The sequence below is a fragment of the Arvicola amphibius genome, chromosome 12, assembly GCF_903992535.2.
Source record: "Arvicola amphibius chromosome 12, mArvAmp1.2, whole genome shotgun sequence".
NCBI lineage: Eukaryota > Metazoa > Chordata > Mammalia > Rodentia > Cricetidae > Arvicola > Arvicola amphibius.
Window position 1 is genome coordinate 101,298,611 of NC_052058.2, and position 27,448 is coordinate 101,326,058.

The window sequence follows — 27,448 nt, forward strand, 5'->3', positions numbered from 1 at the left end:
CACATACATATCCACAGACATATAAATAATTAAAAAAAATCAGAGAGAGAGAGAGGGAGAGAGAGAGAGAGAGAGAATGAAATGAATTTGAGGCTGGCATAGTTCTGAGTTCCCTTTAAGACGCTGAGGCATCTTTGCCCCTTTGTAGATTATGGGATGTCCTGGACCTCTGTGTCCAGGAACATGTCCTCGGTTCTGTGGACAGGATCCTCTGCAGGGGGGCTCCTCATAGCAGCAGCTCACACTGCAGAGATGCTGCAGGGAGCAAGGAGGAAACCATATGTCTCTGGAGGCATAGCCTCAGAAGCCACCAGCATCTCTCATCTCTTGCCAGGAAAAAGTGGCTCATGGGCAAGTGTATGACAACTTGTAAGTGCAGCAGAAGCTCAAGGAGGTAGGGGATGGAGTGAGCTGCAGGGCTCAGTACCAACGAGAGAGCGCAGTGGCTCGAGGCCAAGTGAGGTTCCAACAGGCAGCAGTGCTTCAGGGATGCATTTCAGGTGTCAGCACAGAAACAGCCAGGTGAGGGGCTGGGATAGAACCTGGAACCTGCAGGGAGCCAGCCCGCGTGGGGTCAAGGTTGCAATCAAGGAGCTAGTGTGGGCAAGGCTGAGTAAGGGCAATCCATGGCCGTGGTTTGATTAACATTGTGCGATCTTGAGCCTCAGGTTTGGTCCTCTCTGCCCAGATGTGTTGGTTTGGCAGTGCACCCACATGGTCCCCGGTCCTCCTCTGTTCTCCATTGCAGCCCAGCCTTCACCTTCCCCCACCCCATCAACCCTGTGGCCTACCAGCAGATCCTGAGCCAGCAGCGGGGCCTGGGCTCAGCCTTTGGACATACGCCACCCCTGATTCAGCCTTCACCCACCTTCCTGACCCAGCAGTCCATGGCGCTCACCTCCATCAACACCATGCCTACCCAGCTCAGCAGCAATAGCAGCAATTGTCTGAATGATGCCAGCCAGGTAGGTGGGTGTGAGGACCGGAGGTGGGCCAGGAGCTCCACATGCTAGGAGCTGGTGGAGATCTCTGCACTTTAGCCTGACTGGTCGGTTGCTTTGAGGACAGAAGCCACATGATGGGGAGAGCCTTAAACTGGGCAAGAAACCCTGGCCTGAACCCAGGGTAAGCTCCCAGTCCCTCAATCTGTCCTCTGTCCAATAAGCTTGAAGGTCTGAAGAAACCCTTCAATGTACAGGGTTCTGTGCTACATAAGGACATACATGCCTCGTGTCAAACAAGGTGTCTGGGCTCCTTGCTTCAGATGGCCCTGGTTGGAAGACCAGTCTGAGAGACTGTTTCTGATGCTTCAAAATACAGAAGGGTAGGGAAACTAATGAGATACGTCAGTGGGTAAAGAGTTTGCTTTGCAAGCATGATCACACATTTAAAAAGCCAGGCATTGACCAGCAGTGATGGCGCACGCCTTTAATCCCAGCACTCAGGAGTCAGAGCCAGGTGGATCTCTGAGTTCAAAGCCAGCCTAGTCTACAAAGTGAGTTCCAGGGAAGCCAGGGCTACACAGGGAAACCCTGTCTTGAAAAATAAAAAAATAAATTTAAAAATAAAAAGCCAGGCACGGTGATGCACGCTTGTAATGCTAGTTCTGGGGAGGTGGTCTCTGGAGCTAACTGGCCAGACAACCTAGCCTAATTGGGGAGTCCCGGGTCCCAGTGAGAGACCTTCAAAAAGACAATGTGGGTTGGGACTAAGGGACACACGTGAAAATAACCTCTGATGTCCACATACGTGCATGCTCATGAACACAGATATACATTGTGTGAACCCACACATAGCATGTACAACACACATATGTGTACACATACAAATACAGGGTTATCCTAGATGATCTATGTTATGGGCAAACTCTAGAGCCACAGCTCTGATAGAATTTGGGTTCCTCTGCCTTGTGACTACATGACACTCTGTCCTCTGCCTCCTCCCTCAGAGCAAGCAGAGCAGCGAGTCGGCTGTGAGTAGCACCGTGAATCCCATCACCGTTCATAAGCGCAGCAAAGTCAAGACTGAGGCAGAAGGCCTGCGGCCAGCCTCCCCACTAGGACTGACACAGGTAGCCTGCTGCCCACTGCCACTGTCCTTGGGCTGGGACCAGGTCAGGTCTCCTGTTTTGCCTGATGTTGGACACTAGTGGTGAATGGATGGGAGAAGGGGGAGGAGCAGAAAGGTGGGTGGGTGAGTGGGTGGATGAATGATGGATAGATGGGTGAGTGGATGGATGGATGGATGGATGGATGGATGGATGGATGGATGGATGGATGGATTGGTGGGTGGGTGGATGGATGGATGGATGGATGGGTTGGTGGGTGGATGGATGGATGGATGGATGGATGGATGGATGGATGGATGGGTTGGTGGGTGGATGGATGGGCAAGTGGATGGATGGCCATCTGTAGAACTTAGAAAGTCAGAGTGTAGGTAAGCTCATAGAGCCATGACCCTCCTGCCTCAGCTCTCTGCACATATATCATTTTTATCAAATATAAATGAGTAAATGAATGAATGAGTGAATGAATGAATGAATGAATGTTCTACATGTGCTAAATTTATGGCCAAATTTATGAATGAACACGCACATCTCCTTCCCTTCCGCCTTGCTAAAGGCTACAATTATCCCCACATACTCACCACCTCGGCCAAGGGCCTGAGCTGCTCAAGTCCCCTGCGTGGCTCTGGTCCTTAAGGCTGCCCCCTCTCCTGGAGCCCCCTGCTGTACATCCTCTACTACCGGTGCTCCCGGGTAAGGGGACTCGCAGACACCTGGATGCCAACTGCTGGGTCACGTCGGGTAGGAGGAAGGAGAGTACGGATGGAACAGCTGTGGCCTGGGGCCAGCATGAGTGGGGCCCGGCTCTGTGCAGAGCCCTTCGGAAACCTTGCTGCTTGCTGTGTTCCCTAGGAAGACACGCAGGCCATTGCTGCTCTTGGAGCAGGAGTCCGCCATGTGACCCTAAGCCTCAGCTCCAAACCCCACAGTGGCCTACTCTCTGTCAACAGTGTTCCCAGTCACCAAGAATGCTTGGAGCCTCCAGTCCCTGGCTCCCAGGGTCTGCTGGCCCATCCTTTATCGGGCCTGTAAACTATCAGGCATGCTCCAGGCACTTAATTTTCATGAAATATCGGGTCCTCTTATTGTCAGGCAAACAGAGGGGTTGGTGACAAATTCCTCTCCCTTCACTGACACGAGCGCCAGTCTGAACATGATGCATAGTTTCCACGAGGCCGGGCCGTCATGGGGAGGGGGTGTGTGCAGAAATTGATGAGGACAGCACACATTCAGGGAAGATAAACATGCAGGAATGTTGAGGACAGGGAGGGGACCAGGAATGGGTGCTTGCCTAGCACCTTGGAGTCTCACTCCACATCTGTGGGTGGGTCCTCATTACTGCCCTACACTCTAGGAAGGCCACCCAGAGGTCTTTTTCCTGCCCTGCACCCAGAGCCCTTAAAAACAAACAAACAAACAAAAAGCCCAAAACAAACAAACAAGCAAACAAACAAAAAGCCCAAAACAAACAAACAAACAAACAAACAAGCAAAACCTGTTTTGCGCGTGACTGGGAAGATGATCCTGTCAGTCAAGTGCTTGCCACACTAGCATGAGAACCTAAATTTGAATCCCCAGCATCCATGTTAAAATCTGGACATGGTGACATGTACCTGTAATCAATCTCAGTGCTGAGGAGGCAGAGACAGGTGGATCCCTGGGGCTTGCTGGTCAGACAGTAGCTGCATCAGCAAGCTCTGAGTTCAGGAAGACCCTGTCTCAGTAAGACAAGGCGGGCAGTGACTGAGTTATGACCAGTAAGTCTGTCCTCTGGCCTTCAGTTCATGCACAACAGCATACCTGAACAGATGTGCACATGTGTGTGTGCACACACGCACGCACGCACACACACACACACACACACACACACACAAACTCCAGTTCATGATGATGAGACCCTTAACCAGAGTCTACACAGATAGGAATAAGGACTGTACTCAGTGTCTCTCTGGGCATGCAGACACACACACATGCACACACAATTATTTTATACAAAGTTACATAAGGCCAATTTCATATAAGTGCATATTCTCCCTATTCTCACTAGCACCCTCTTGTTCTGCTGACAGCTTTGTTTATGCTCCATGCCCTCTGTACAGATAAAATTTTGTGTATCTCTACAGGCAAGGACTCACAAGCAAGAGAAAGAATGTAGTATTTGTCCCTCTGAGATTGATTAATTAATTTCCTTACTGTGATTATTTTGTTGCATCCATCAACATGATACTAAGTTGGGGGAAGCTAAACTTGGGAAGACAAGGGTGTCTACTTTCCCTACTCTTGTCAACGTAGTACTTCGAGTTTCAGGTAGCACAATAGGAGAGGGAGGGGGACGGAAATGGGATACAAATAGGAAGGGAAGAGCCAGTGCATCCTCAGTTGCAGATGACATGACTCTATACATGCATGAGGCCCTGAAGACTCCCCTGGAAACTCTCAGAATTGATAAACACTTGCTGCAGAGTAGCAGGATACAAAATGAACACGCAGAAATCTGTGGCCTTCCTATACACCAATAGCATGCAGAGAAAGAAACCGGAAAAAGCACACTGAGCATGGTGGTAACTTCCTGGGATCCCAGCGCTCTGGAGGTGGAGGCAGGAGGACTGGGAATTTAAGGCCAGCCTTGGAAGCACAGTAATGCAAGCCTTGAGCTGTACGAAGCCCTATCTCAAATAAATTTAGAGATGGGGGCACAGGAAGAGGCCATTCAAGTCACTGCAGAGGGCTCTTCCTCACAAGGAGACAGGCTTCATTCCTCCATGTGTGGTTTATTGCAAGGCCTTGCCTCCCTTTGGCAGAAAAGACAGAGAAGTAACTTTATTCTCTGTTTAAGCCCTTACTTAAATTGTAGACTGGATCTCGGAGCAGCCCACCACTGGGCCTGCTGGTCCCCGGTCCCCTTAGGACAGTCTAAACTGAGCAGAGTGTATATGAGTAGTGAAGATGCTCCCAGACGTTCTGTGCGCTGCCTCAGGAGACCTTCTTACCTCCTGCACAGGCTCAGCTTGACAGCCCCTGGCTGCTGAATACCCACCCGGAAGGGAGGTGTTTCTGACCTCTGTGCAGCTAGTGAGCTTGCTTTGTCAACGTGTGGCAGCTTTGTCCTCTGCAGAGCAAGGGCATTTGTTGGGAGGGTCCCTGATGGTGAATCAGGGAGCCCTTGTGGAAGAAGTGTGGCCCCAATGCAAAATCAGAGAAGGCCTGTGTCTGTGGCCCACCATGGGAAATCCTGAACTTCTGAGATGAGCTCAGTGTCCCTAAGTGACCCGTGCCAGTGGGCACTAGAGTTCTGAACCTGGCAAGAACTTGTCCCTGTTAGCCAGCAGTTTCTTGTCTCCCTGGAGGCTCTTCATTAGTTTGTTTTCTTTGTTTTGCAGTACAGGGAATTAAACTGGGGTCTTGTGTGTTAGGCAAATGCCCTTGAGCTTCCTCCACGCCCCAGAAGCTCTTTCAGAAATACAGGGATACATTCCTGCTGTTTTTAAAAATAAATTGAACAGTAAAGCAAACCTTTATAACTGCCCCTGGCCTTGGTTTGGCTCCCAGAGTGCTTGGCAGATGCGTTGAACACTGGATGGTCCTCAGCAGATTTCACAAGCCCTCCCTGGACCTTGCTGCCAGCCTGGGGCGCCTGCACCTATCCTTGGCCACCATTCCAGGGAAGTCCCCTGTGATCCAAGGCTTTTTCTTTGAAATGGCCTCATAATGCTAATGTGGTCAAAAGAGTGTCCCATTTTCATGGTATCACTGCAATAAAACACTCTGACCAAACTCAAGTAGGAGAGAAAAGTAGTAGTCATTAGCCTACACTTCCAGGGCAGGTCCGTCACCGAGGGAAGCCAGGGCAGGAACCTGAGGCAGAAGTTACGGAGTGTTGTTGCTAGTTTCTGCTCAGCTAGCTTTCTTATGCACCTGAGAACCGTGGGCCTTAGCTATGGTGCCACCCACAGGTCCTGTTATATCAGTTAACAAGAGAATCCCTGACAAATCTGACCTAGGCACTCCCTCAGTTGAGGTCCCTCCTCAGGCGACTCAGGCTGTGTCAGATTGACAGTTAAAGCTGACCAGAAGGAGTCACAGGTCCAGGTGTAGGCTACTACACACCAGGATTTGCTGTGGAGAGGAGAGTTGATCTCCCTGAGCCTCCGTGTAGTGATGAGCTGGGGGCAGGCCTGCTTTTCGTCCTGCCTGGCTCCCGCACGGCTGGCTTAAAACCTGAAATAACAACACACAAACTGTACTCATTTAAACACTGCCTGGCCCATTAGTTCCAGCCTCTTATTGTCTAATTCTCACATCTTAATTAACCCAGTTTTAGTAATCTGTGTAGCACCATGAGGGGTGGCTTACCGGGAAGATTCTAGCCTGCATCCATCTTGGAAAGGAGAGTCATGGCGACTGCTTGAGGCATCTGCCTCACTCTCCTCCTTCCCAGCATTCTGTTCTGTCTACTCCACCCACCTATGTTCTAACCTTTCAGGCCAAGCAGTTTCTTTATTAATTAACCAATGAAATCATCAGATAGATAGAAGACACACCTACATCACCTCCGTTTCCCTGGCTGTGAGCTGTTGCAGGGAAACACGCCTGACAACACGGTCTGTGGAGTCTGCATCCTCTCTGCAGTGAATCTGACAAACAGTGGCCCCGTGCTGATGGCAGCTGAGTGCCCACATACACTTGAGGAAGAGGAAACAGTATGAAAAAGTGATTTGGAAGGCCGAGGACTTGAGGTTTCACGTTTGTCCCGGCAGGACCCCCACACACTTAACAAGGTTTCCCGCTCCAGCGGCTATAGAGCTTCCTTTCTCCTACTTACATACAGATCAGGAGGGGAGGATGCCCTGGTCAAAACAGCTTCATGACAGAACAGGAAGGGCCCAGGACTGTCGCCTGCGACCATGGTTTCCTAAGGTTGAGCTGAGGAAAACGGGAATGAGTGTGACTCTGTATGTATATGTCATGTGTGTCCACATGTGTGTATGCATTGTATATGTGCATGTGTATAACGTGAGTACATATATTGTATATAAATGTGTGTCCACACATGTGCCAGCGCAGAGCCCTTAGTATGACCCTCTGAGGTTAATCTCATGCTGCCCTCAGGACTGGATACCCAGGCATGGCTCATGTGGATGTGGTCTTCTCTTCTCCCAGGAGCAGCTGGCCGATCTCAAGGAAGACCTGGACAGGGATGACTGCAAACAGGAGGCCGAGGTGGTCATCTACGAGACCAACTGCCACTGGGCAGACTGCACCAAGGAGTATGACACCCAGGAGCAGCTGGTGCATGTAAGCCTCTGACCTCAGCTCCTGCGGAGGGATGCATTATCTGGAGCCTTTCACGGCCTGTGCTGCAAAGGGGAATCCCCATCCTTTGCACGTGGGTGGTATCATGACCGGGTGCCTTGGGGCCTCCTCACCTCACCCCAAACACATGCATGAAATACTGAAGAGAGCCTTCCCCAGCTCGGGTGCGGGGTAGCAAGACTGAGTGCTCTGAGCTGCAGTCCACATGCCCAGGAAGTTCCTTCTAGAACTTGAATCTATGTTGTTGACCTCTCTGCAGTAAACCAGGGGAGAGGTGATTATCCAAGCTGTGTGTTGCATGTTCAAGCCCTTAGGCTAAAGAATGGACAGTGCTTGGGCTGGAACTGGGCTCAAGCTAAAGTCCAGAGGTGACAATATAAAAAGGTAGACAGCTCATTGGCGGAGTGCTTGGAAGGCCTGGTTTTAGTTCCCTTTTAAAAAGGACTGGGCATGGTGTCAGATGCTTTTACTCCTTAGCAATGAGAAGGCCAAGAGAGATGCATGCCTGGAGATCTCAGGCCAACCAACCTAGCCTTCCTCCCGAGTTCCAGGCCAATGAGAGTCTCTGCCTTAGATACCCAGGGGAAAACCCAGCAGACAGAATTCCTCAGCTAGAGTCCTGCCTTGACCCGGAAGGGCTATGACAGAGCTATCTCTGTGGCCCGAGGGAATCGTGTCTACCTGGTCCTGGAAAGAGCTCTCTGCTCTCCAGAGAGGATCTGCTTTGCCTGGTGCTGCCTCTCTGTGCTCTGGGAAGACGGATGGCAAGCCAGAGCCCCGTCCATTATTAACAATTTCTCGCTAAGTAAACCAATAAGAAAAAAATGAAAGGCGTAGTCAGGAAGCATTTTTCTCATTTGAAAGGCTTTATGAATGGAAATGGGAGCTGGAGGAGCAGGGTTTTCTAGAAGTTCAAAGGGCTGCTATTTTACTTACTCCCAAGGTTGTGTTATCTATGCTTGACAGTCGGGCATGCTGCACGGGGCACAGGGCCAGTGGCTTTTCATCTTCTAGGACAAGGTGCTGCCACTTGGTTCCTGGACAGCTGTGTGGGTTGTAAATGTCTTTGTCTGGGAGAGACTACAGCGTGAGTTTACATTTCCTCGGAGTACCTTGTAAAATACGAAGAAGTCAGGCAGTGGCATTGCTGCGTCCTTGGCTGACCTGCCTCGCTCATCTAAGCTGTTTAGCCCCAGGGTCAGCCTGGCACCAGGCCTTGAGCCCACAGCTGAGGGTCAGGAGCTAGTTGTAGCCTCCCTCTCACCATGTCCCCATGGGCCAGGTCCTGAGCCTCGCCTGGGGTATGCGGGCAGCCTTCACTCATCAGTTAGCTCCATCAGGGAAGGAGCCAGCGAGATGGTTCAGTTGAACAAGTACTTGTCACGCAAACCTCAAACCCTGTGTTCTGATCCCCAGCACCCACATAAAAGGCCAAGTGTGCTGGTGCTTGGTCTATAGTTCCGGCACTGGGGAGATGGAGGGACAAGGACCCCTGAAGCTCACTGACCAGCTGGCCTTGCTGAATTAGTAAACCCAGGTTCAGTGAGAGACCCTGTCTCAAAAACCTCAGGGGAGACAGGCTGTGCTGGCCTCTGCCTCCATGCACACCTGCACACGTAAGGACACACACACACACACACACACACAAACACAGAAGTATTTAGGGTGAGATTTGGGCCCAGGGTCTCACACGGGCTGAACAAGCATCCTACCATTGAGCTCCCTCCCCAGGAACTAGCCCTTGATAACTAATTGGGAAACACAGATGGAACAAAGAGGTGTACCAGCTGGGGATTATCTGAAGGGGTCGCACAGTGACCTCTACACACTGGATGGAATGGGCAATGGGAAGGGTCTCAATGATGAGTGGGGGTGGGAGACACAGCCCTTGCTGCTGACTGCAGCAACCCAAGGAGTTCACTTTAGAAACTTCCTCTCAGACCGAAGATTCATGACTTCATCACAACCAAGACTCTCAGGCTAAGTCAGTAAACAGCAGAGATGGAGTTTATTTGTTTTAAAACACATTCGTTTATTTAGTCTATGCTTGTGCATGTGCCACCGCACGCTTGTGGGGGTCAGAGGACAACTTGCGAGAGTCGGTTTTCTCCTTCTACCATGTGGGTCCTGGGAAGCAAACTCTGGTTTGTTGGTTTTGGAAGCAGACAGAGACCCATGGAGCTTTCTCACCAGCCTCCGAATTGCAGTTTGTTAGGAGTTTAGCATGGGGGTTAATAGGAAGAGAGGGGGTAAGGGGAAGGATGAAGACATGCCCACATATGGGTGTGGGCTTCTCTGGGGAGAGCCACACCTAAGTGTCCTTAAGATAGCCTTGCTACAGTTTAGGCTTTCTCAAAGGACTGCGTTCTGCTGCTGTGATACAATACCCAGGCAAACGCAACGTGAGAGAAAGGTTTGTTTTCTCCAGCAGTCCAGGGTGCTGTCCATCCTGGTGGGGAAGTCTAGGTGGTCAAAGTGCATCCACCGCATTCGCCGTATTCACCACATCATCAACCGCATTCACCGCGTTCACCACATCATCCACCGCATTCACCGCATTCACCACATCATCAACCGCATTCACCGCGTTCACCACATCATCCACCGCATTCGCCGCGTTCACCACATCATCCACCGCATTCACCGCGTTCACCACATCATCCACCGCATTCACCGCATTCACCACATCATCCACCGCATTCACCGCGTTCACCACATCATCCACCGCATTCACCGCATTCACCACATCATCCACCGCATTCACCGCGTTCACCATAAGGAAGGCAGCTGCTGCTCCCTGCCCTTGCACCGTTTATCCAGTCCAGGACCCCATTTCAGGGACCGCCTAACCAGTGAGCGTGTCTTCCTGTCTCCATAGAGTCACATGGTGTCATTCCGGCCCACCTAGGGGCCTGTTTCTCAGGTGATTCTAGATCTGCCACGCTGTCAATTGGCATGAACTCTCGTGGCAGCTGTGTGACCTCAGTGAGCTCGTGGGTGGATCCTGCTCCTGTTGTTCACAGACAGACTTCCAGCTGACAGACCACCTCCCTGATTGACAGCTCTGCATAGGAAGTGATGTATTTTCAGACTCACTGATGTTTCCAGAATATACCTAGGAGAAGAACAAGGCCATATTCAAGGCCATCTATGCTCACGGTTAACTGCAGTTGGTCACTATTTTAACATTTAATTTGAAAGTAGTATCTCCCCATCAACAACCTTCACAGCAAACGCTAATGGTGCTGGAATTCCAAGGATTAGACCGTGAGAGGCTTCTTCCAGCCTCCTCTCCCCGCCATGTTCTTTTTATTTCCTTGTATTCTTCTGTGACTTCGGGAAGTCAGGGGAATGAGTGGTGAATTACTTACCTTGGAGTTGTTGCAGCCAACTGCCTGACAGAGCCAGTTTATGCGAGGGAGGAGCGTCTTTGGCTCACAGTTTCAGAGAGTCCAGTCTGTGGTCACTTGGCTCCATGCCCTCGGTGGAGTAGACCTGTTTACCTCATGGAAGATAGGACATAGATCAAAGGCATAGAGGCAGGGTTCGGGGCAGACAGACAGAGCCTACACACACACACACACACACACACACACACACACACGAGTGTGCCACATACATGTAGTGATCCTTACTGAGGCGTCTGTATGTCCTAGGTAGAGGCTTTGGGATGGGATGATGGTCCACTGAGGGCAGGAGGCGTTTGTGCACACAGGATGGGCCCAGCTGAGTAGAGAGTGAGCACCACTCTCAGGGGGGCCCAGGGAGGTGACTCTTGAACTCACCACCACCCCTTGTCTCACCTCCGTACAGCATATCAACAACGAGCACATTCATGGGGAAAAGAAGGAGTTCGTGTGCCGCTGGCAGGCCTGCACGAGAGAGCAGAAGCCCTTCAAGGCCCAGTACATGCTGGTTGTCCACATGCGCAGGCACACGGGTGAGAAGCCGCACAAGTGCACGGTGAGCCTCCTCCCACTGCAGAGCCGCTGGGGCCCAGCCGCAAGCGGGCCCTGACCCCAGCTCCTCCTACGGCTTCAGCTAGTGTTTCCGATAACAGATGATACCAAACTGGCTGTTTGCACATTTAAAACATTTTAATAACATTTATTTATGTAGTGGGGGCGGGGGTGAGATATGCCTAGAAGTCAGAGAACAGCTTGCCAGAATCTGTTTTGTCCCTTCCACCGTGTAGTTCCCAGGAACGGTGATCCTGGCGTCAGGGTTGGCAGCAAGCACCTGAGTCCATCGAGCCATCTCGATGTACAGATTTGTACATCTTTGGGAAACAGTACTTGTCATTTTGCTGCTTGGTTACAAGAATTCTTTTGTAGCTAAGTTTTAGGTCATTATCAGACATAGTTTGCAAATATTTTTCCAATTCTCTGTGTTGTCTTCATTTTCTGGATCATATCCTTTGAAGCACAAAAGCTTACTTTAGTAAAATCCAATTTTTAGCTGTTGTGTCTTAGAAATGGCTACCTAGCCTGTGGTCATAGTGATTTAACTAATCCCTCCTACTTTGTTTTCTTCTAAGAGTTTGCCAGGGATAATGGGAAAAATAGCTCAGCTGATAGAGTACTTGCCTAGCATGCACGAGGCCCTGGCTTCAATCCCCAGTAGCACATACCCTGAGTGTGATGGTGCATGCTTGCACGAGGCCCTGGCTTCCGTCCCCAGTAGCACATACACTGAGTGTGATGGTGCATGCTTGCACGTAGCACATACCCCGAGTGTAATGGTGTGTGCTTTTAACTGCAACACTTAGGAGATGGAGGCAGGAAGATCAGAAGGTCAAGGCCATCCTTGGCTACACAGTGAGTTTGAGGCCAGCCTGGGCTGTATGAGAATCTGTCTCAAAAACAAAACAAAATAAAGCAGGAACTGGAGAGATAGCTCAGCATTTCAGAGCAGTCGCGGCTCTTCAAGGGACCCAGGTTCAGTTCCCAGCATCAACATGGTGGCTCACGGCAAGCTTTAAGTCCAGGTCCAGAGGATCCATCACCCTCTTGGTGCTTTGGACACCAGGGCCACGTGTGGTGTGCAGATATAAGTACAGACCAAGCACCCATAACGAAACAGAAGACAGTTAAGAGCTAGGCTGTGGAGAATCAGAGCCTTCACATACTGCTGACAGGATTATAGGAGGTGACGATTTGGACAGCTTATAAATGTGTGCTTTTGTTTATATAAATGCCACACATACATGTGAGCTCATGTATTTCACAGTAAAGCTCGTCTGTCCAGGTCTTTGATATATCTGAGTTTTGCCTTACGCTTTCAGCCTTTCCAGTGTTCCTAGAGGAGAGAGTAACTGTCATTACCACCATCATGCGTTCTTTGGGGTGCACAGTGGGACTGAGTGCCACAGGAGAGAGCAAGGAACGGATGGAGGGGTGGAGGGGAGCCCCTGAGTCCAGCTGCCTGAGTTGCGTGTGGAGTGTTCTTTCTGACCAGTCCTCCTCCTTCCAGTTTGAAGGCTGCTCCAAGGCTTACTCTCGCCTGGAGAACCTGAAGACACACCTGCGGTCGCACACGGGGGAGAAGCCATATGTGTGTGAGCATGAGGGCTGCAACAAGGCCTTCTCCAACGCCTCGGACCGTGCCAAACACCAGAACCGCACTCACTCCAATGAGGTACGCACTCGTGCCTGGGATGGGCCCAACACGTGTGATGCATTGCCCTTGATTGTTGGGCAGCCATGTTCTAGTTTCATTTCTATTGCTGTGATGCGTTACCGTGACAAAAAGGGACTCAGTTCGACCTGTAATTCCAGGTTACAGTCTATTGTGGGGAAGTCAAGTCAGGAATCTCAGCTAGTTATATATACCACATCCGCAGTCCAGAGCGAAATGAATGCATGCATGCTTGCTTGCTTACTTGATTGCGGGTCCTCAGCTCCATCTCTGCTGTCATCCAGTTCATTACCTCCCGCCTAGGGAGTGGTCTGCCCACAGTCGGCTGGGTCTTCCCATATCAATCAGCGTAAATAAGACAACACCCCACAGACGTGTCCCTAGGCCAATCCAAAACAGTCTCTCACTGAGACTCCCTTCCCACATGGTTCTAAATAGATAAAGCATATGCCAGGTGCCTCCGCCCCCACCAGCCCTTCTCCTTACACAAGTCCTGCAAACCAGCAGGCCTCCCTCTTTTACACCATAGCCTCTCCCCCAAACAGCACACGCTCCATAAAGTTCCATGACACACTGACACTCTGCACCTCAGTTTCCTCGTGTCTGTAATGCATACAGATGCCACCATTTGCAGAAGCTGAAATCAAAACAAATGCTCTTAAAGCTGGACATCGTGGTATATGTTTGTAGTCCCAGCGCTGGGAGGTGGAGGCAGGCAGTCTCTGGGGTTCGCTGGCCAGCCAGTCTAGCTGGGCATGATCCAGGAGAAGGAGAGACCTTTCTCAGAAATGCAGGTGTATGGTGCCTGAGAAATAACACATGCGGAGAGCTTCCCGGTTTCCAAGTTGTAAGCATGTCCTGAGATATACTTTGCTCCCTGCTTTTCTGGCCATTGAATGGTTTCTGCTGCCTGGGTCACAGATAAGGAAACTGGCAATCAGAGAGGTGATATGGCCTCTTAGAGGTGCCCCAGGCCGAGAGCCAGGCTGGCTGGCCTTTCTGAAGCTGTGAAAGTATACTGGGCCATTGCTTTACCCACAAGTAGGTGTCTGCCTACAGAACAGCTGCCCTGGTGCCTTCAGTTGTACATGTGGAAGTTCCTGCTCCAGAGGAAGGTATCACGTAAGCCCCACTGGGCTACCAACCACCTGCCCAGAGCCCAGAGCAAACGGAGCCCCTGGGCAGGCCCAAGAGACCCCAGGAAGGAACTCAACAGGAACTCCTAGTCACAGCTCACCTATACAATCCCTGTGTTTCAGGCAGACCAGTGTGTGTGTGTGTGTGTGTGTGTGTGTGTGTGTGTGTGTGTGTGTAATTTTTATATATATAAATGTTTTGCCTATATTTTGCCTATATATGAATATTTTGCCTGTGTGTATCTGCATCATGCATATGCATGTGCCCAGTTAGAAAATAAGATCAGATCTCCCGGAACTAAAGTTACAGGTGGTTTCAAGACACCATATAGGTACTGGGAATTGAACCCAGGTCCTCTGCAAGGACCTGGAAGCAACAAGTACTCTAACCCACTGAGCCATCTCTCCAGCCCTGGGGAAAAGAGTATTTCTAACAGCTTAGATACAGCGTGGGCCCCAAAGAGAACTTTCTTCAGCGCATGTTAGAAGTTAGAGGCATTCTCAAAGGTTTCTGGGCCCCTTAGGGTCTCTTCAGACTGGAGCTAGCCTTGGGAGAAATATGGATATGTATGTGTGGGCAGAAGTATATAGATGCTGTGGGGACATGTGTGTATTTGTATGCACATGTATAGATGTGGGAGTAAGATATGTTACATATTTATATATGTGTGTATTGGAATATTAACATATAGTGGATATATTTGTGCTTATGTGTGAGGGTGGTACATGAATATCTATATATATATATATGATGTTCATGTATATAAGTACTTTGTGCACATGTACATATGGGAACATGTATACATGTATGGAGATATTTACATGTGTGTTGTGCATTTGTATGCATGTGGTAGGTGCAAATATGGAGAGTATGTGGGGCCAAGTGGTTTATAGGTATATCCATGTTTGTGTAGATATGAGTAGGTAGAGATTTTCCTCAGGACCACAATCAGCTCTGTTCTGCCAGCCACTTCCCAAATAACCATATAGAGAGTTATTAATAATTATAAATGTTCTGTCGACAGCTCAAGCTTGTGACTAGCTAACTCTTACATTTTACATTAACCCATATTTCTTATCTAGCCTCTGCCTTGTGGTGGTACCTTCTTTCAACACAGCATGTTCATCTTGCTTCTCTCTGCATCTGCTCGTGACTCCTCTGACTCCACCCTTCTTCCCAGCTTCTTTCTGCCCCCCAGATCTCCTGCCAATCGGCCTTTTATTAACAATGAGAGCAATACATATTTACAGCGTACAAAGATTGTCCCACAGCAAGTGAGGGTGGTTTATATGTGTGTATGTATGTTATGTGTGTGTGAAGAAGATATGTGCAGGGTTAGGAATATGTATGTGGTGGTTTGTGTCTGTGGATTTGAGTGTAACCAATCCTAGGACAGAGACAAGATGTTCAGATACTCAAGTGTGCACCCCATGGCCAGGCGATTGGAAGTTTCCTTGATCCTATCTGCTTTTGACAGAGACAGAAAGGTCTAATGAGCTTGAAATCCCAGTCCCGGTTCCTGGGGGAGCATGTGGGTCTTTCCCACACTCTTTCATCAGCTTCTTGTGGCAAGAGTTCTTTTGAGAGTGCACCTCCTCTACATGCAGGGGTAGTAAGTACACCAGGTATATCGGGAGGTCAGGCTCCTATGGGCTTGACCTGGTGCACTCGATCTATTGACTGTGAAGATGTTGGAGCACTTAGTCCCTGGGGTTGCCAGGGAATATAGAATGGCGTCAGAACAGGCATTGCACCCATTTAGAGTTTGTCCATGGGCCCCCACCCATAACCCAGGCCTGACTCTCCTCCTAGAAACCCTACATCTGCAAGATCCCGGGATGCACCAAGAGGTACACAGACCCCAGCTCTCTGCGCAAGCATGTGAAGACAGTCCATGGACCAGATGCTCATGTCACTAAGAAGCAGCGCAATGATGTGCACCTCCGTGCGCCACTGCTCAAGGAGAATGGGGACAATGAGGCCAGTGCCGAGCCTGGTGGCCGGGGATCTGAGGACAGTGTGGAGGCCAGTAGCACCAGCCACACTGTGGAGGACTGCCTGCATATCAAAGCCATCAAGACAGAGAGCTCCGGGGTAAGACAGAGCTGGGTGCCCAACTGGCAGAGGGCAGTTCCCCAGCTCTGCACAAGGCCCAAAAGCCCAGCCCCTCTGAGGGTTCTGCAAAGGCACCCCTTCTCAGAATGGAATGATGCCCCACCTTGCTCCAGCTCAACTTTCCTCCTTTATCACCTTGCACCCCCTCATGAAACCTGTCTCGTTTCAGTCACCTTCTCTAACCCAGCTCCTGCTGGGCAACTGAGGCTGGGGCTCGGGATGCCCTTCCTCCGTGATGCTCTGCACAGGATGTGTTTGCCTCCTCATCCAGAACCTGGGTACCACTGTGGGTTCCCACCCTCTGTCCGTGTCCGTGTCGTCCCCACTCTAGCCTCTGCTCCTTTCGTTCTAACCACCTGTTCTTTGTCTCCACCTCTTTTTCCCAACTGTACCTCCCCTAAGGATAGACGCTACTGAGGTGAGCGGAGGAATGGGGTGGGGGTGGGGTGCCCAGGGTGAGAGGGTGGACTGGGGTACTGCTTCAGGCCCCTGACTGGGCAGAGATCGAACTGATCTTTGGAGAAGCAGGTGACGGACGGACGCCGTGGCAGTAGGTAGAGGTAGTCAGCAAGAGAGAGGCCGGCAGGGGTGGAGAGCAAGGGATCCAAAGCAAGAGAGGGCATGAGTGAGGTGTGGGGAGCAAGGGAGGGCAGGGGCGAGGGCTGGAGAGCAAGGGAGGGAGGGCAGGGGTGAGTCGGCTAGATGGAGCAAAGGCTAGTGGAGGGCACCGTGGTCAAGGCCTGCAGAGTCCTGCTGGTTGGAAGCATCTCCACTAACTTGGGCATGTATTATTATTGTGTTTTCCCAAGGAAGGGGCAGGGACAGGGAAGGCATTTGATCCAGAAATGAGCCTTAAGCTGCTACATCCAGGGTTTGCTTCCGGGGCAATCTCAGGCCACACTGGATGCTGTAGAGGGCTGTGGTGTTGACTTATTTGCCGGCCCCACCCCAGCCCAGAGGGAGAGCCAAGTATTCTACTTTCATTTTTGTGGCTACAGCAAATACTCCAGCAAAAAGCTAGGAATGGCAAGTGTGAGGAGAAGATTTGAGTTACAATTCCAGATCCCTACCCATCATTTCTGGGAAGTCGAGGCAGGAAGTCAAGCAGCTAAGTGCGTCACATCCACAGTCCACAGTGCTGTCTGCTGCTTCGCTCAGCTGGTTGTCTTCTCTCCGACAGTTCAGGACCCACCACTCACAGTCAGCCTAGGTCTTCCTACATTCAGTCAATAACCTAGACAGTCCCCCACAGACCTGCACACAAACCAACCTGATCTAGATCATTCCTTATCAAGAGTCTCCTCCCAGGTGAGTCTAGACTGTCAAGTTGATATGTAGCCAGTTTGGAGTGGCCATGCCAGGCAATGGCTACACGCCTTAGCTCCCTGCTCCTCCCATATTTCCCTCCTTAAGCACCTCCCCTGACCTATAGAGAGCACTCTGTGCAGTAGGAGGCAGCTGGCCAGCAAGTCACCAGACTTCTGTTATCCCTCACTTCATTGTGGGCACATCAGTGGTACCGTGTTGAATACCTTCTTTCTGGGTAAACATAGTCACCTTCTGCTTACAATAGGACAAATCCTTGCTCATGTAGAAGGCAGTTTGGGTCGACCTCATCATTAAGAAAGGTCAAGGGTAGACTTAACCATCTCCTGCAGGCAGACAAGGGATGGGTCGCTAGTGTCTCTTCAAAGCAGTTCCCTGCTTCTCGTGTCCCTGCCCAATCAAACACAGCAGGGTATGAATGTGGGATGGGCTCATGACCAGGCGACTTCTCACACCCTCTGAGCCTGTGCCTTCTGCCTTGTCCCTACAGCTGTGTCAGTCCAGCCCCGGGGCCCAGTCATCCTGCAGCAGCGAGCCCTCTCCTCTGGGCAGTGCCCCCAACAATGACAGTGGCGTGGAGATGCCGGGGACGGGGCCAGGGAGTCTGGGAGACCTGACAGCACTGGATGACCCGTCTCCAGGAGCTGACACCTCAACCTTGGCCGCCCCCTCCACTGGTGGCCTGCAGCTGCGCAAACACATGACCACCATGCATCGCTTTGAGCAGCTGAAGAGAGAGAAACTCAAGTCACTCAAAGATTCCTGCTCGTGGGCCGGCCCAGCTCCACATACCCGCAACACCAAGCTGCCTCCCCTCCCAGCAAATGGTGAATAACGCCCAGGGCTTAAAAGCTCAGATAGGAGAGAGCCTGGAACTGTTTTCTCCAGGCACCTTGCAGTCTTACTGACTACCCACAATGAGACAGATTGGATGGTTTCAGGTTCTCAATGTCTTATTAAAAAAAGAAGAAGAAGAACTGAAGAAACCCATAAAAATAGCAAAAAGAGACACATTTTATTGAGAATTGAAGCATGAGTACAGGCCACTTTATAGCAGCTCAAGAGTTCCTGATTATTGCCCAGGGCTTCCTCTAGAAAGAGGAGACGGGTTGCTAGGGGCAGGGTGTGGATGGTCTTTTGAGTTTGATTAGCAGCCTTAGGTTATATAAGCCTTAGTTCATTGTCCTGATTTTATCCATAAGCACACCCAGTCATGTATAACATGATAAATGTCGGGGTGGGGGGGTCCCTGAATAGTTCACTCAAAGGATATAGTTTACCTTACTGTGTATGACACCCCAAACAAGTTCAGGCTGGATCAGCCTGGCTCCTTGGTCGTAGCTGTATTTCAGAATATGTTTGGCCACTAAAGGTTCCTAAGGGTTAGTGGGAAACTAGAGGTCAAAGTGACCAGGTTCTTTTGTTTGGAAAGGGATATGGGTGTAGATCAGTGCAGGTGCAAGCTCCAAATGTGTACGTGCTCGGCTGGTAAAGGAGTGTGTATGGTGTCAACCAAGTGAAACCCAATTGCTGAGCTTTCTCTGCACTTGGCTACTTCAACCCGACTTTGTGTTACGTGGAAATGAAACAGGCTCAGAGAGATGAGGGGCCCCACCCAAACCCCAGCATGCATGTCATTCTTCATACAGCATGCCGCTGTAACCCTCTAAACACAGGCAGACCCTGCTACAGCTCCGTCCTTACCTAGCTGTTCAGCATTTTAAGTGTCATGACGAAGGCTCGAGGAAGGAGCGCAGTGTGGCTGCCATCCCAAAGGAGCCACAGTCAGATTCATGTGCAGGGCAAGCCACAAAGCACCAAAGACAGAGAGCTGGGGAGCTGGGGTACTGATGTACTGAGCAGGTGCCTTCTACAGGAAAGAGCAGGGGGGCTTCATGGAGGAGGTGGTGCTCAGCAGGGTCTTCATCGCCAAGACCATCTCTCAAGTGCCACTGGGCACATAGACCCCAGGCTGCCACCCACGATGGTGCACACTGGCACACCAGCAGCCCCATTGTTGGAAGGACTGCTGGCAGAAGACCATGAATTCTGCAGGTCTGGGATCTCTTGGGATGCAGACAGCTGTCTCCGCTCAGGAGACATTCTGCTCCGCTCAGGGATGAGACTTCATCTCATCCCTGGTCACAGAGGACGTGATCACTTGTCTGCCCATCTCAGCCATAAAGGGCTATGAGAGGCCTTGACTGGCCTCTGTCTATGCTGAGATCAGGCTAGTCAACACTGGGAGACCCTGCCTCAAAATAGAAATGAATCAAACAGCAAGAGCTGGAGATGTGGCTCAGACGTCCAGTACTTGCCTTTATCCTCATGGCCCTGAGTTGGCTTCAGCACTGAATCAAGGTTGTGTGGTGTGCATACCCATAATTCCAGCACCCAGTAGGTAGAGACAGCAGGATCAAAAGCTCAAGGTTGTCTTTGGTCATGGGCCAACCTGGGGTACCTAACACCTTTGTCGTCAAGGGGAAAAAAAACCCTCCATGTGGGGAAATAGGAACTATGGGCCGGGCCCTCCTGAGCCCTGCTGTCAGTAACCCCATCATATGTGCAGGTGAGGTTTATATACAGCTAAAGAAACTGGGGCGGTTTCTCTGTGCAGCCCTGGCTGTCCTGTAACTCACTCTTTAGACCAGGCTGGCTTTGAATCCAGAGATCTGCCTGCCTCTGCATCCCGAGTGTAGGACTAAGCACCAGCATGCTATCTCGCCTGGCTTCCTTCTTCCCTTCTAACATCCAGGATTCTTCTCTGTTGAGTGCCTGCTGTATACCTAACCTTGTGCTGGGGCTCCAGGCTCAGTCTGGTCAAGAGGGGTAGGTAGAGGAACCGGTTACTCGGGATAGGGTGTAGGTGATTTTTTTGGTTTGGGAATATAGCCGTAGGATCCTAACACCACCAGGGAGTAAGTGTCCTGCAGAGCACAGCTCTTGGCCTCCTCTGACCCCTCTGTTCTTCCCTAGGTTCTGTCCTGGAAAGCTTCAACAGCACTGGGGGCGGTGGGCCGGCGGGACTGCTGCCCAACCAGCGGCTGCCAGAGCTGACCGAGGTGACGATGCTGAGCCAGCTGCAGGAACGAAGGGACAGCTCCACCAGCACCGTGAGCTCGGCCTACACTGTGAGCCGCCGCTCCTCCGGCATCTCCCCGTACTTCTCCAGCCGTCGCTCCAGTGAGGCCTCACCTCTCGGTGCCGGCCGCCCACACAACGCCAGCTCAGCAGACTCCTATGACCCCATCTCTACAGATGCCTCCCGGCGCTCCAGTGAGGCCAGCCAGTGCAGCGGTGGGGGCCCAGGGTTGCTCAACCTTACGCCTGCGCAGCAGTACAGTTTGCGGGCCAAGTACGCAGCGGCCACTGGTGGGCCACCACCCACACCGCTGCCCGGCCTCGAGCGTGTAAGCCTCCGCACCCGCCTGGCGTTACTGGATGCCCCCGAGCGTGCGCTGCCTGGCGCTTGCCCACATCCACTGGGGCCCCGGCGTGGCAGCGACGGGCCTGCCTACAGCCACGGCCAAGGCCATGGTCATAGCTATGTGGGCGCGGCTCCCGCCTTCCCCCACGAGGCGCAGGGCAGCGGCATGCGCCGGGCCAGTGATCCCGTGCGGCGACCAGACCCGCTGGTTCTGCCTCGGGTGCAGCGCTTCCACAGTACCCATAACATGAATCCAGGTTCACTACCGCCCTGCACTGATCGACGAGGCCCGCATCTACAGAGCCACCCTGGCGTGGATAGCAGCCTGACTCGCAGCACCTACTCCCCGAGACCCCCTAGTATCAGTGAGAACGTGCTGATGGAGGCCATGGCTGCCGGAGTAGATGGCACAGGACTTGAATCCGACCTGGGGCTGGTGGAAGATGAGCTGGTGCTGCCAGACGATGTGGTCCAGTACATCAAGGCCCACACCAGTGCTTCCTTGGATGACAGCACACGACAGGGATATCCCGCAGAAAGCACTGGCTTCCCTGAGAACCCTAAACTGCCCAGTCCTGGCCTACAAGGCCACCGTAGGCTAGCAGCTGCCGACTCCAACGTGGGTCCTTCTGCTCCTGGACTGGGGGGCTGCCAGCTGAGCTACAGCCCCTCCTCCAGCATCAGTAAGAGTAACATGCCTGTGCAGTGGAATGAGGTGAGTTCTGGCACCATGGATGCCCTGCCCAGTCAGGTGAAGCCGCCTCCCTTCCCTCATGGCAATCTGGCTGTGGTTCAGCAGAAGCCAGCCTTCGGCCAGTACTCAGGATATAGTCCACAAGCCCTGCAGACCAGCCCAGGAGGTCTAGACAGCACTCAGCCACACCTACAGCTTCGTGGAGGCCCCTCTGCAGCCAGAGGGAGCTACACGCAACAGCCTCGACAGCCGGCCACAGGCAGCCAGTGCCTGAGTGTGCCTGCCGCCCTGAGCCCTCAGGCCAGCTACAGCCAGACCCACCCCCAGTTGAGCCCCAACATTAGTGGACAGCTGAACCAGTTCTCACCCTCCTGCAGCAACATGGCAGCCAAGCCCAGCCACCTGGGACTTCCTCCACAAATGGAAGTTGTCTCCAATGCCACCATGATAAGTGGCCATCAGCGGGAGCTTGGGATGGCCAATTCATCCCTGCCTGGGGTGTCACAGCCTCACGCGGTCCTGAGCTATCCCCAGCAGGAAGGCTACCAGCAGAGTTCCAACCTTCTGTCCTCCCATCAGCCTAACTTCATGGAGTCCCCACAGAGCACCGGCTTTGGTCTCTTGCAACCTCGGCCACCCCCTGAGCCCAACACTGCCAGCCGTCACCGTGCAGTACGTGCCGGGCAACAGCAGTTGTATGCCAGGACCACTGGCCAACCCATGGTCACATCTGCCAACCAAGAGACGGCAGAAGCTATGTCCAAGGGAACAGCAGGGACCATGGTATCCCTGGCTCCTCAGCCATCTCAGGACACAGGGCGGTCACAGGATCAGAACACGCTCTACTACTATGGCCAGATCCACATGTATGAACAGAATGGGGGCTGCCCAGTCATGCAGCCCCAGCCACCGCAACCACAAGCTTGCTCAGACAATATCCAGCCTCTGCCTTCACCAGGGGTCAACCAGGTGTCCAGCACTGTGGACTCCCAGCTCCTGGAGGCCCCCCAGATTGACTTTGATGCCATCATGGATGATGGTGATCACTCAAGTTTGTTCTCTGGTGCACTGAGCCCCACCCTTCTCCACAATCTCTCCCAGAATTCCTCACGCCTCACCACACCCCGGAATTCCCTGACACTGCCCTCCATCCCTGCTGGCATCAGCAACATGGCTGTCGGGGACATGAGCTCCATGCTCACCAGCCTGGCTGAAGAGAACAAGTTCTTAAATATGATGACCTAAAGGCCCTGCTACAGACCCGAGCAAACCTTAGCTTCTTGGAACATGAGAGTCTGATCTCTTCTCTTTGTGAGAAAAAAGTGTTAATTAGGTCTGAGAGGGCCTGGGCAATGGCTGGTTCAGACTCGCAAATATTTTAAGGAAAGTTTTAGGGGCATCTTCTTTGCTGTTTGACCTATTTTTCGGAACACTCAGAAAGTCTCGTTCAGAAAGAAACCCGTTTACACAATGTTCGCCAGCCTTTGGTGTTTATGGGATTACTTGGTTCTGGCTTCTTTGCCTCTGCCATTCCGCTAATGAGAGAGTACATTGGCCAAGGCTTTCTAAGTACATGCCCAAAGAGGGGCGGGGAATCACGTTTGGGTTTGAATCTGAGACCATGCTGGATGTTCTGCTTTGAGAAGGGTTTGCCGTTCTGCCGCTGGCAAGAGAAGGGATTGCTGCCTCCCCCGGATTCTTCCATGAAGCTTGCCAAGGTACCACGGAGGAGAAAAGTGTATCCGCTGGATATTATGGTGTCTCCTCCGTTACTGCTAGCATCTCCATTCCCTTAGGCACAATGGGACCCGCAGATTTCCTGAGTGGAGAGGAATTAATAAAATACGTATCACGAGGAAATAAACTGTGCTGCCTGGGACAAGCCCAGAACCTCTCCAGGGGCCTCTCCTGTTTACAGTGTTCAGAAGCGTACTGGGAAGAACACTTGTGTCTGATTCCTCGGGTTGCTGTGGGCTGGGGATGGACCAAGGTGAAAGAGACCTCCCATGGAAAGAGCAAGTTGCATGTTTACCCAGTCCTCTATCTCCCACATGCTACCACCCCCCATGGAAAATTCTAGGGCTCCTCCACACTGTGCCGGGTGGCCAGCTGTCCACACCTAACCACCACGTGCAGTCTCAGTACTTTCCGCTCCCCTGACCTCTGCCCTCCTCTTCATGTTATTTGGCATGGACCAATGACATGCATGGTGTTTGTGGTTGGGTGAGAAGGCATAGGATTGATTCTCGGACTTGGAGGAACTAGTCACTGAATTTTCTTGTTCGGTATGGCCTGGCCCCAGATGAGAAGGGGCATTTGGAAACTGACTGCAGAAAGAATCAGTCGAGAACACCCTGCAGGGGAACCCGCGCCTCTTCCCCGCCACACACCTGCGCACACCCCGTCCAAAACTTCCCCCTTTGAGTTCATAGACACTTTGCCAAACCAAACCTCGCCACTCAGAGCTTCCCTCTGGCCATGGCTCTGGCTTCAGTGAGGAACTTCTTAGCAGAGTCTGGACCTCTGGGTCCTAGGACAGCAAACCTGTCTGTTTACAATCTAGAGACAAGACCAACTCCAAATGACAGCTCTGGGCCATGCCCACGGGCCTGTGGCTCCAGTGGTGGGACCTCACTGCCTGACATCGACCCTGACCTCCCCTTCTCCACTTGTATCTATTTTGTGTAGATATCGCCATCCCTGAATACACTGTGGGTGAATCGTCCAGCCAAATTTATATTGCCAAACATTTTTAGCTTTTTCTACATACTATAAATTGAGATGACATTCTCAACTTGTAAATAAGTCTTTTTGTACATTAAAAATAATTTTTTCATAATTTATCTTGTCGATCTGCTTTTCCCTTGACAGTAGTTAATGAGAATCTAGGCAGTAAATTTGGTGCATTTGAACAAAAATTAGGCTGTATTTTTTTCACAACTGTGTCAAAACTGACTAGCTTACCTTAACCCAGACAAGCTTAATTCAGAATCATTTACTGGCTGTTTGCTCCTTCTCACTTTGGAGTGGGAGCAGGCAGGGTTTGACAGGTTGCCGGGACTCGGATACTAGTGAGCTTTTCCACACGTTTGAGCCAGTTGACTGGGATCCCAATGTGCCAGGTCTCATGTCCCAGGCACAGTCTGGTTCCAGGTGATGTTTTGGTTACTACCTCATGCTGTGATCAAGTCCAGACAAAAGCAACTTACGGGGAGAAGGGCTCAGAGTTCAAGGGTACAGTCAGTCTGTCCCAGTGGGGAATGTTCAGCAGGAGCATAACGTATGTGGTCACGTGCGTCCACAGTCAAGAAGCAGAGGAAGGGGGTGCTAAAGGTCAGCTTCAGGCTAGGACCCCAGCCGATAGAATGGTGCTGCCTGTGGTTAAGGTGCCTCAATTTCCCCAACCTCTAAGCCTTCGCTGGCATGCCCAGAGGCATGCTTCCTGGTGATTCCAGATCCTGTCAGGTTGACGTTGAGATCAGCTGTTCCAGTGAATGAAGGGTGGAAAGAAGGACAGACCCCTAACGTTGACAGAAGAGAGTCAGGACAGGCAAGTGAAGTCCTGGGTGCATAGCGCCCAGCCTTGGGTAGAGGACCAGTAGAGAGCCATGACTAGGACCCCGAGCCTAGGAAAGCCTCCTGGTGGGTAGACAAGGCAAAACCTTGGGTCAATAAATTGATAGTCAGCCCTGGGCAACGATTGAGCAATGTTGACTTCAGAAGGCTGGGACTATAGTGTTGGGCGAGTTCTAATTAATAGAAACCTGGAGCAAATATGGGGCAAATATGGGGCAAATGCTGAAAAATCAGAGAGAGAAAGGAGCAAACAAGTAACACCCATCTCTTACCTTGCTAATTCCTCAACTGACAAAGGGTTGAACTACTACTGTCTCCTTCCGCCTTATATTCTTCTCTCCACCTAGCCGTATCACTTCCTGTCTGTACAAACCTCCAGACCTCTGTGGTTAACTTGTGGCTAGTTCTGATCTTCAGGCAAGTTTTATTTGTTAGAGTACAAACAAGATATCACCACAATATAACTTGGTTGGTTCAACTCCCCAGAAGCCACATAAAAGCCAGACACAGTAGCAGGATTACCTATGGGGAGTTAAGGCCCAAAACCAGGAGAATCAATTCACAGTCCAGTTAGCCTGGCATACAAATTCAGAGACCCTGTCTCAGGGAGAGGGTGAGACTCGGCACTCAAGGTTGTCCTCCGAAGTCTACACCCACACTATGGCAATGTGCGTGCCTGAAAATGAGGGTGAGATGGGGGGGTGCAAGTGCACACACATTAAAAACGAGGTTTTTACAAGAAGCTCAGTGGTTAAGAGCATTTGTTGCTCTTGTAGAAGACCCCAGTTCAGTTCCCAGCGCCCATGTCAGGAGGCTTGCAACCACTGAAGCCCTATCTCTGGGAGGATCTGACTTCCTTCTGTGACCTCAGTGTACCCTCATGCATGTGTGCACGCTCACACGCAGACACGGAGATACATACAAAAAGTAAACACAGAGGCCAGGAGATGGGTGGCTAAGGGCACTCCTGCAGAGGACCCAGGACCCAGCACCCACATGGTGGCTCACAGTCAGTCACCCATAACTCAGTTCCAGAGAAACGATGCGCTCTTTATGATCTCCTTGGGAACCAGGCATGCACACAGTATGCTTGTATACCTACAGGCAAAACATCCATAAACATAAAATAAATATTTTTAAAATATTTTTTGATAAAATTGGAAGCTTGAGGGGAGAGAGAGAGAGAGAGAGAAAGAGAGAGAGAGAGAACACGTGCATTTGTACAGGCCAGAGGATAACATAAGCTCTCATTCCTCAGGCCCTGTCTACTCTCACTAGATCTTGATGTCTTGGATTTCACCGAATAGGTGAACTGGCCACTGAGCCCAGGATGCACCTGCACCCTCGACAGTGCCGACATCACAAGCGTGGGCCACCACACCCACCTTTTTATTTTTATTTTTAACTTTTGTTTATTTTTTTTGTTTGCTTTTCAAGACGGAGTTTCTCATAGTCTGATTGTCCTGGAACTTGCTCTGTTGGCCAGCCTGGCCTCCGTCTGTCTCCTGAGTGCTGGGATTAAAGGCACGCGTCACCATGCCTGGCTCCTTCATGTTTAATGTGGGTTTTGTGGCGGGAACTTGGGTTCTAGAATTCACAGGAAACACTTTACTGGCGGTCATCTCCCCCTCCGTGTCAATGTCTGTCAATGTCGTAAGGCAAGAATCACACAAACAGAGGCAGGCTCGTGACTCAGATGAGGTTGGATGGCTTCATTGCCCTTGGAATGGCAAAATACAGACTTTTAGACAGAGATGCTCAGTAGGGAGATTGTAGTAATTTCTCGTACATTAAGAGGGATGCAACTATTGTAGGGATTCTGAGCAAGAGCACAATAGATAACTGAAATACTTAAAATCTTCAAAATGACATTGGTGTGGTGGCGCTCACCCTTAACCCAGCACACAGGACTCAGGAGGCTCAAGATCATCTCCAGCTACAGCACAGACTTGGGACCAGCTGTGCTGCATGAAACTGCCTCAAAATAAAAATAAAATCTGCAAGTAACCCGAAGAAGGCAGGACATAGAAAACAAACAGCAATCCAAAGAAGAAACAGGAAATAAATTAAAGACAGCAGTAGCCCTAGATGCAGCCCCATCGATAACTACATAAAATGAAAACAATCTAAAAGCTTCAATTAAGACATGCACAGAGAA

At 51.2% G+C, this 27,448-nt stretch overlaps 1 protein-coding gene across 2 annotated transcripts in view; it reads left to right on the forward strand.

The window, feature by feature from the left end:
* Positions 1–22,959, forward strand: part of Gli2 (GLI family zinc finger 2) — a 168,099-nt gene extending 145,140 nt beyond the window's left edge. The window contains exons 6-13 of one of the 2 annotated variants that reach the window (XM_038349824.1): positions 749–965; positions 1,949–2,071; positions 7,175–7,360; positions 11,192–11,341; positions 12,851–13,015; positions 15,965–16,246; positions 18,084–18,420; positions 20,570–22,959. In XM_038349824.1, coding sequence (XP_038205752.1) covers positions 749–965; positions 1,949–2,071; positions 7,175–7,360; positions 11,192–11,341; positions 12,851–13,015; positions 15,965–16,246; positions 18,084–18,420; positions 20,570–22,959 — 3,850 coding nt within the window. The remainder of the gene's footprint in view (positions 1–748; positions 966–1,948; positions 2,072–7,174; positions 7,361–11,191; positions 11,342–12,850; positions 13,016–15,964; positions 16,247–18,083; positions 18,421–20,569) is intronic. The other variant, XM_038349825.1, reaches the window with a different exon arrangement.
* Positions 22,960–27,448: the final 4,489 nt, after the last annotated feature.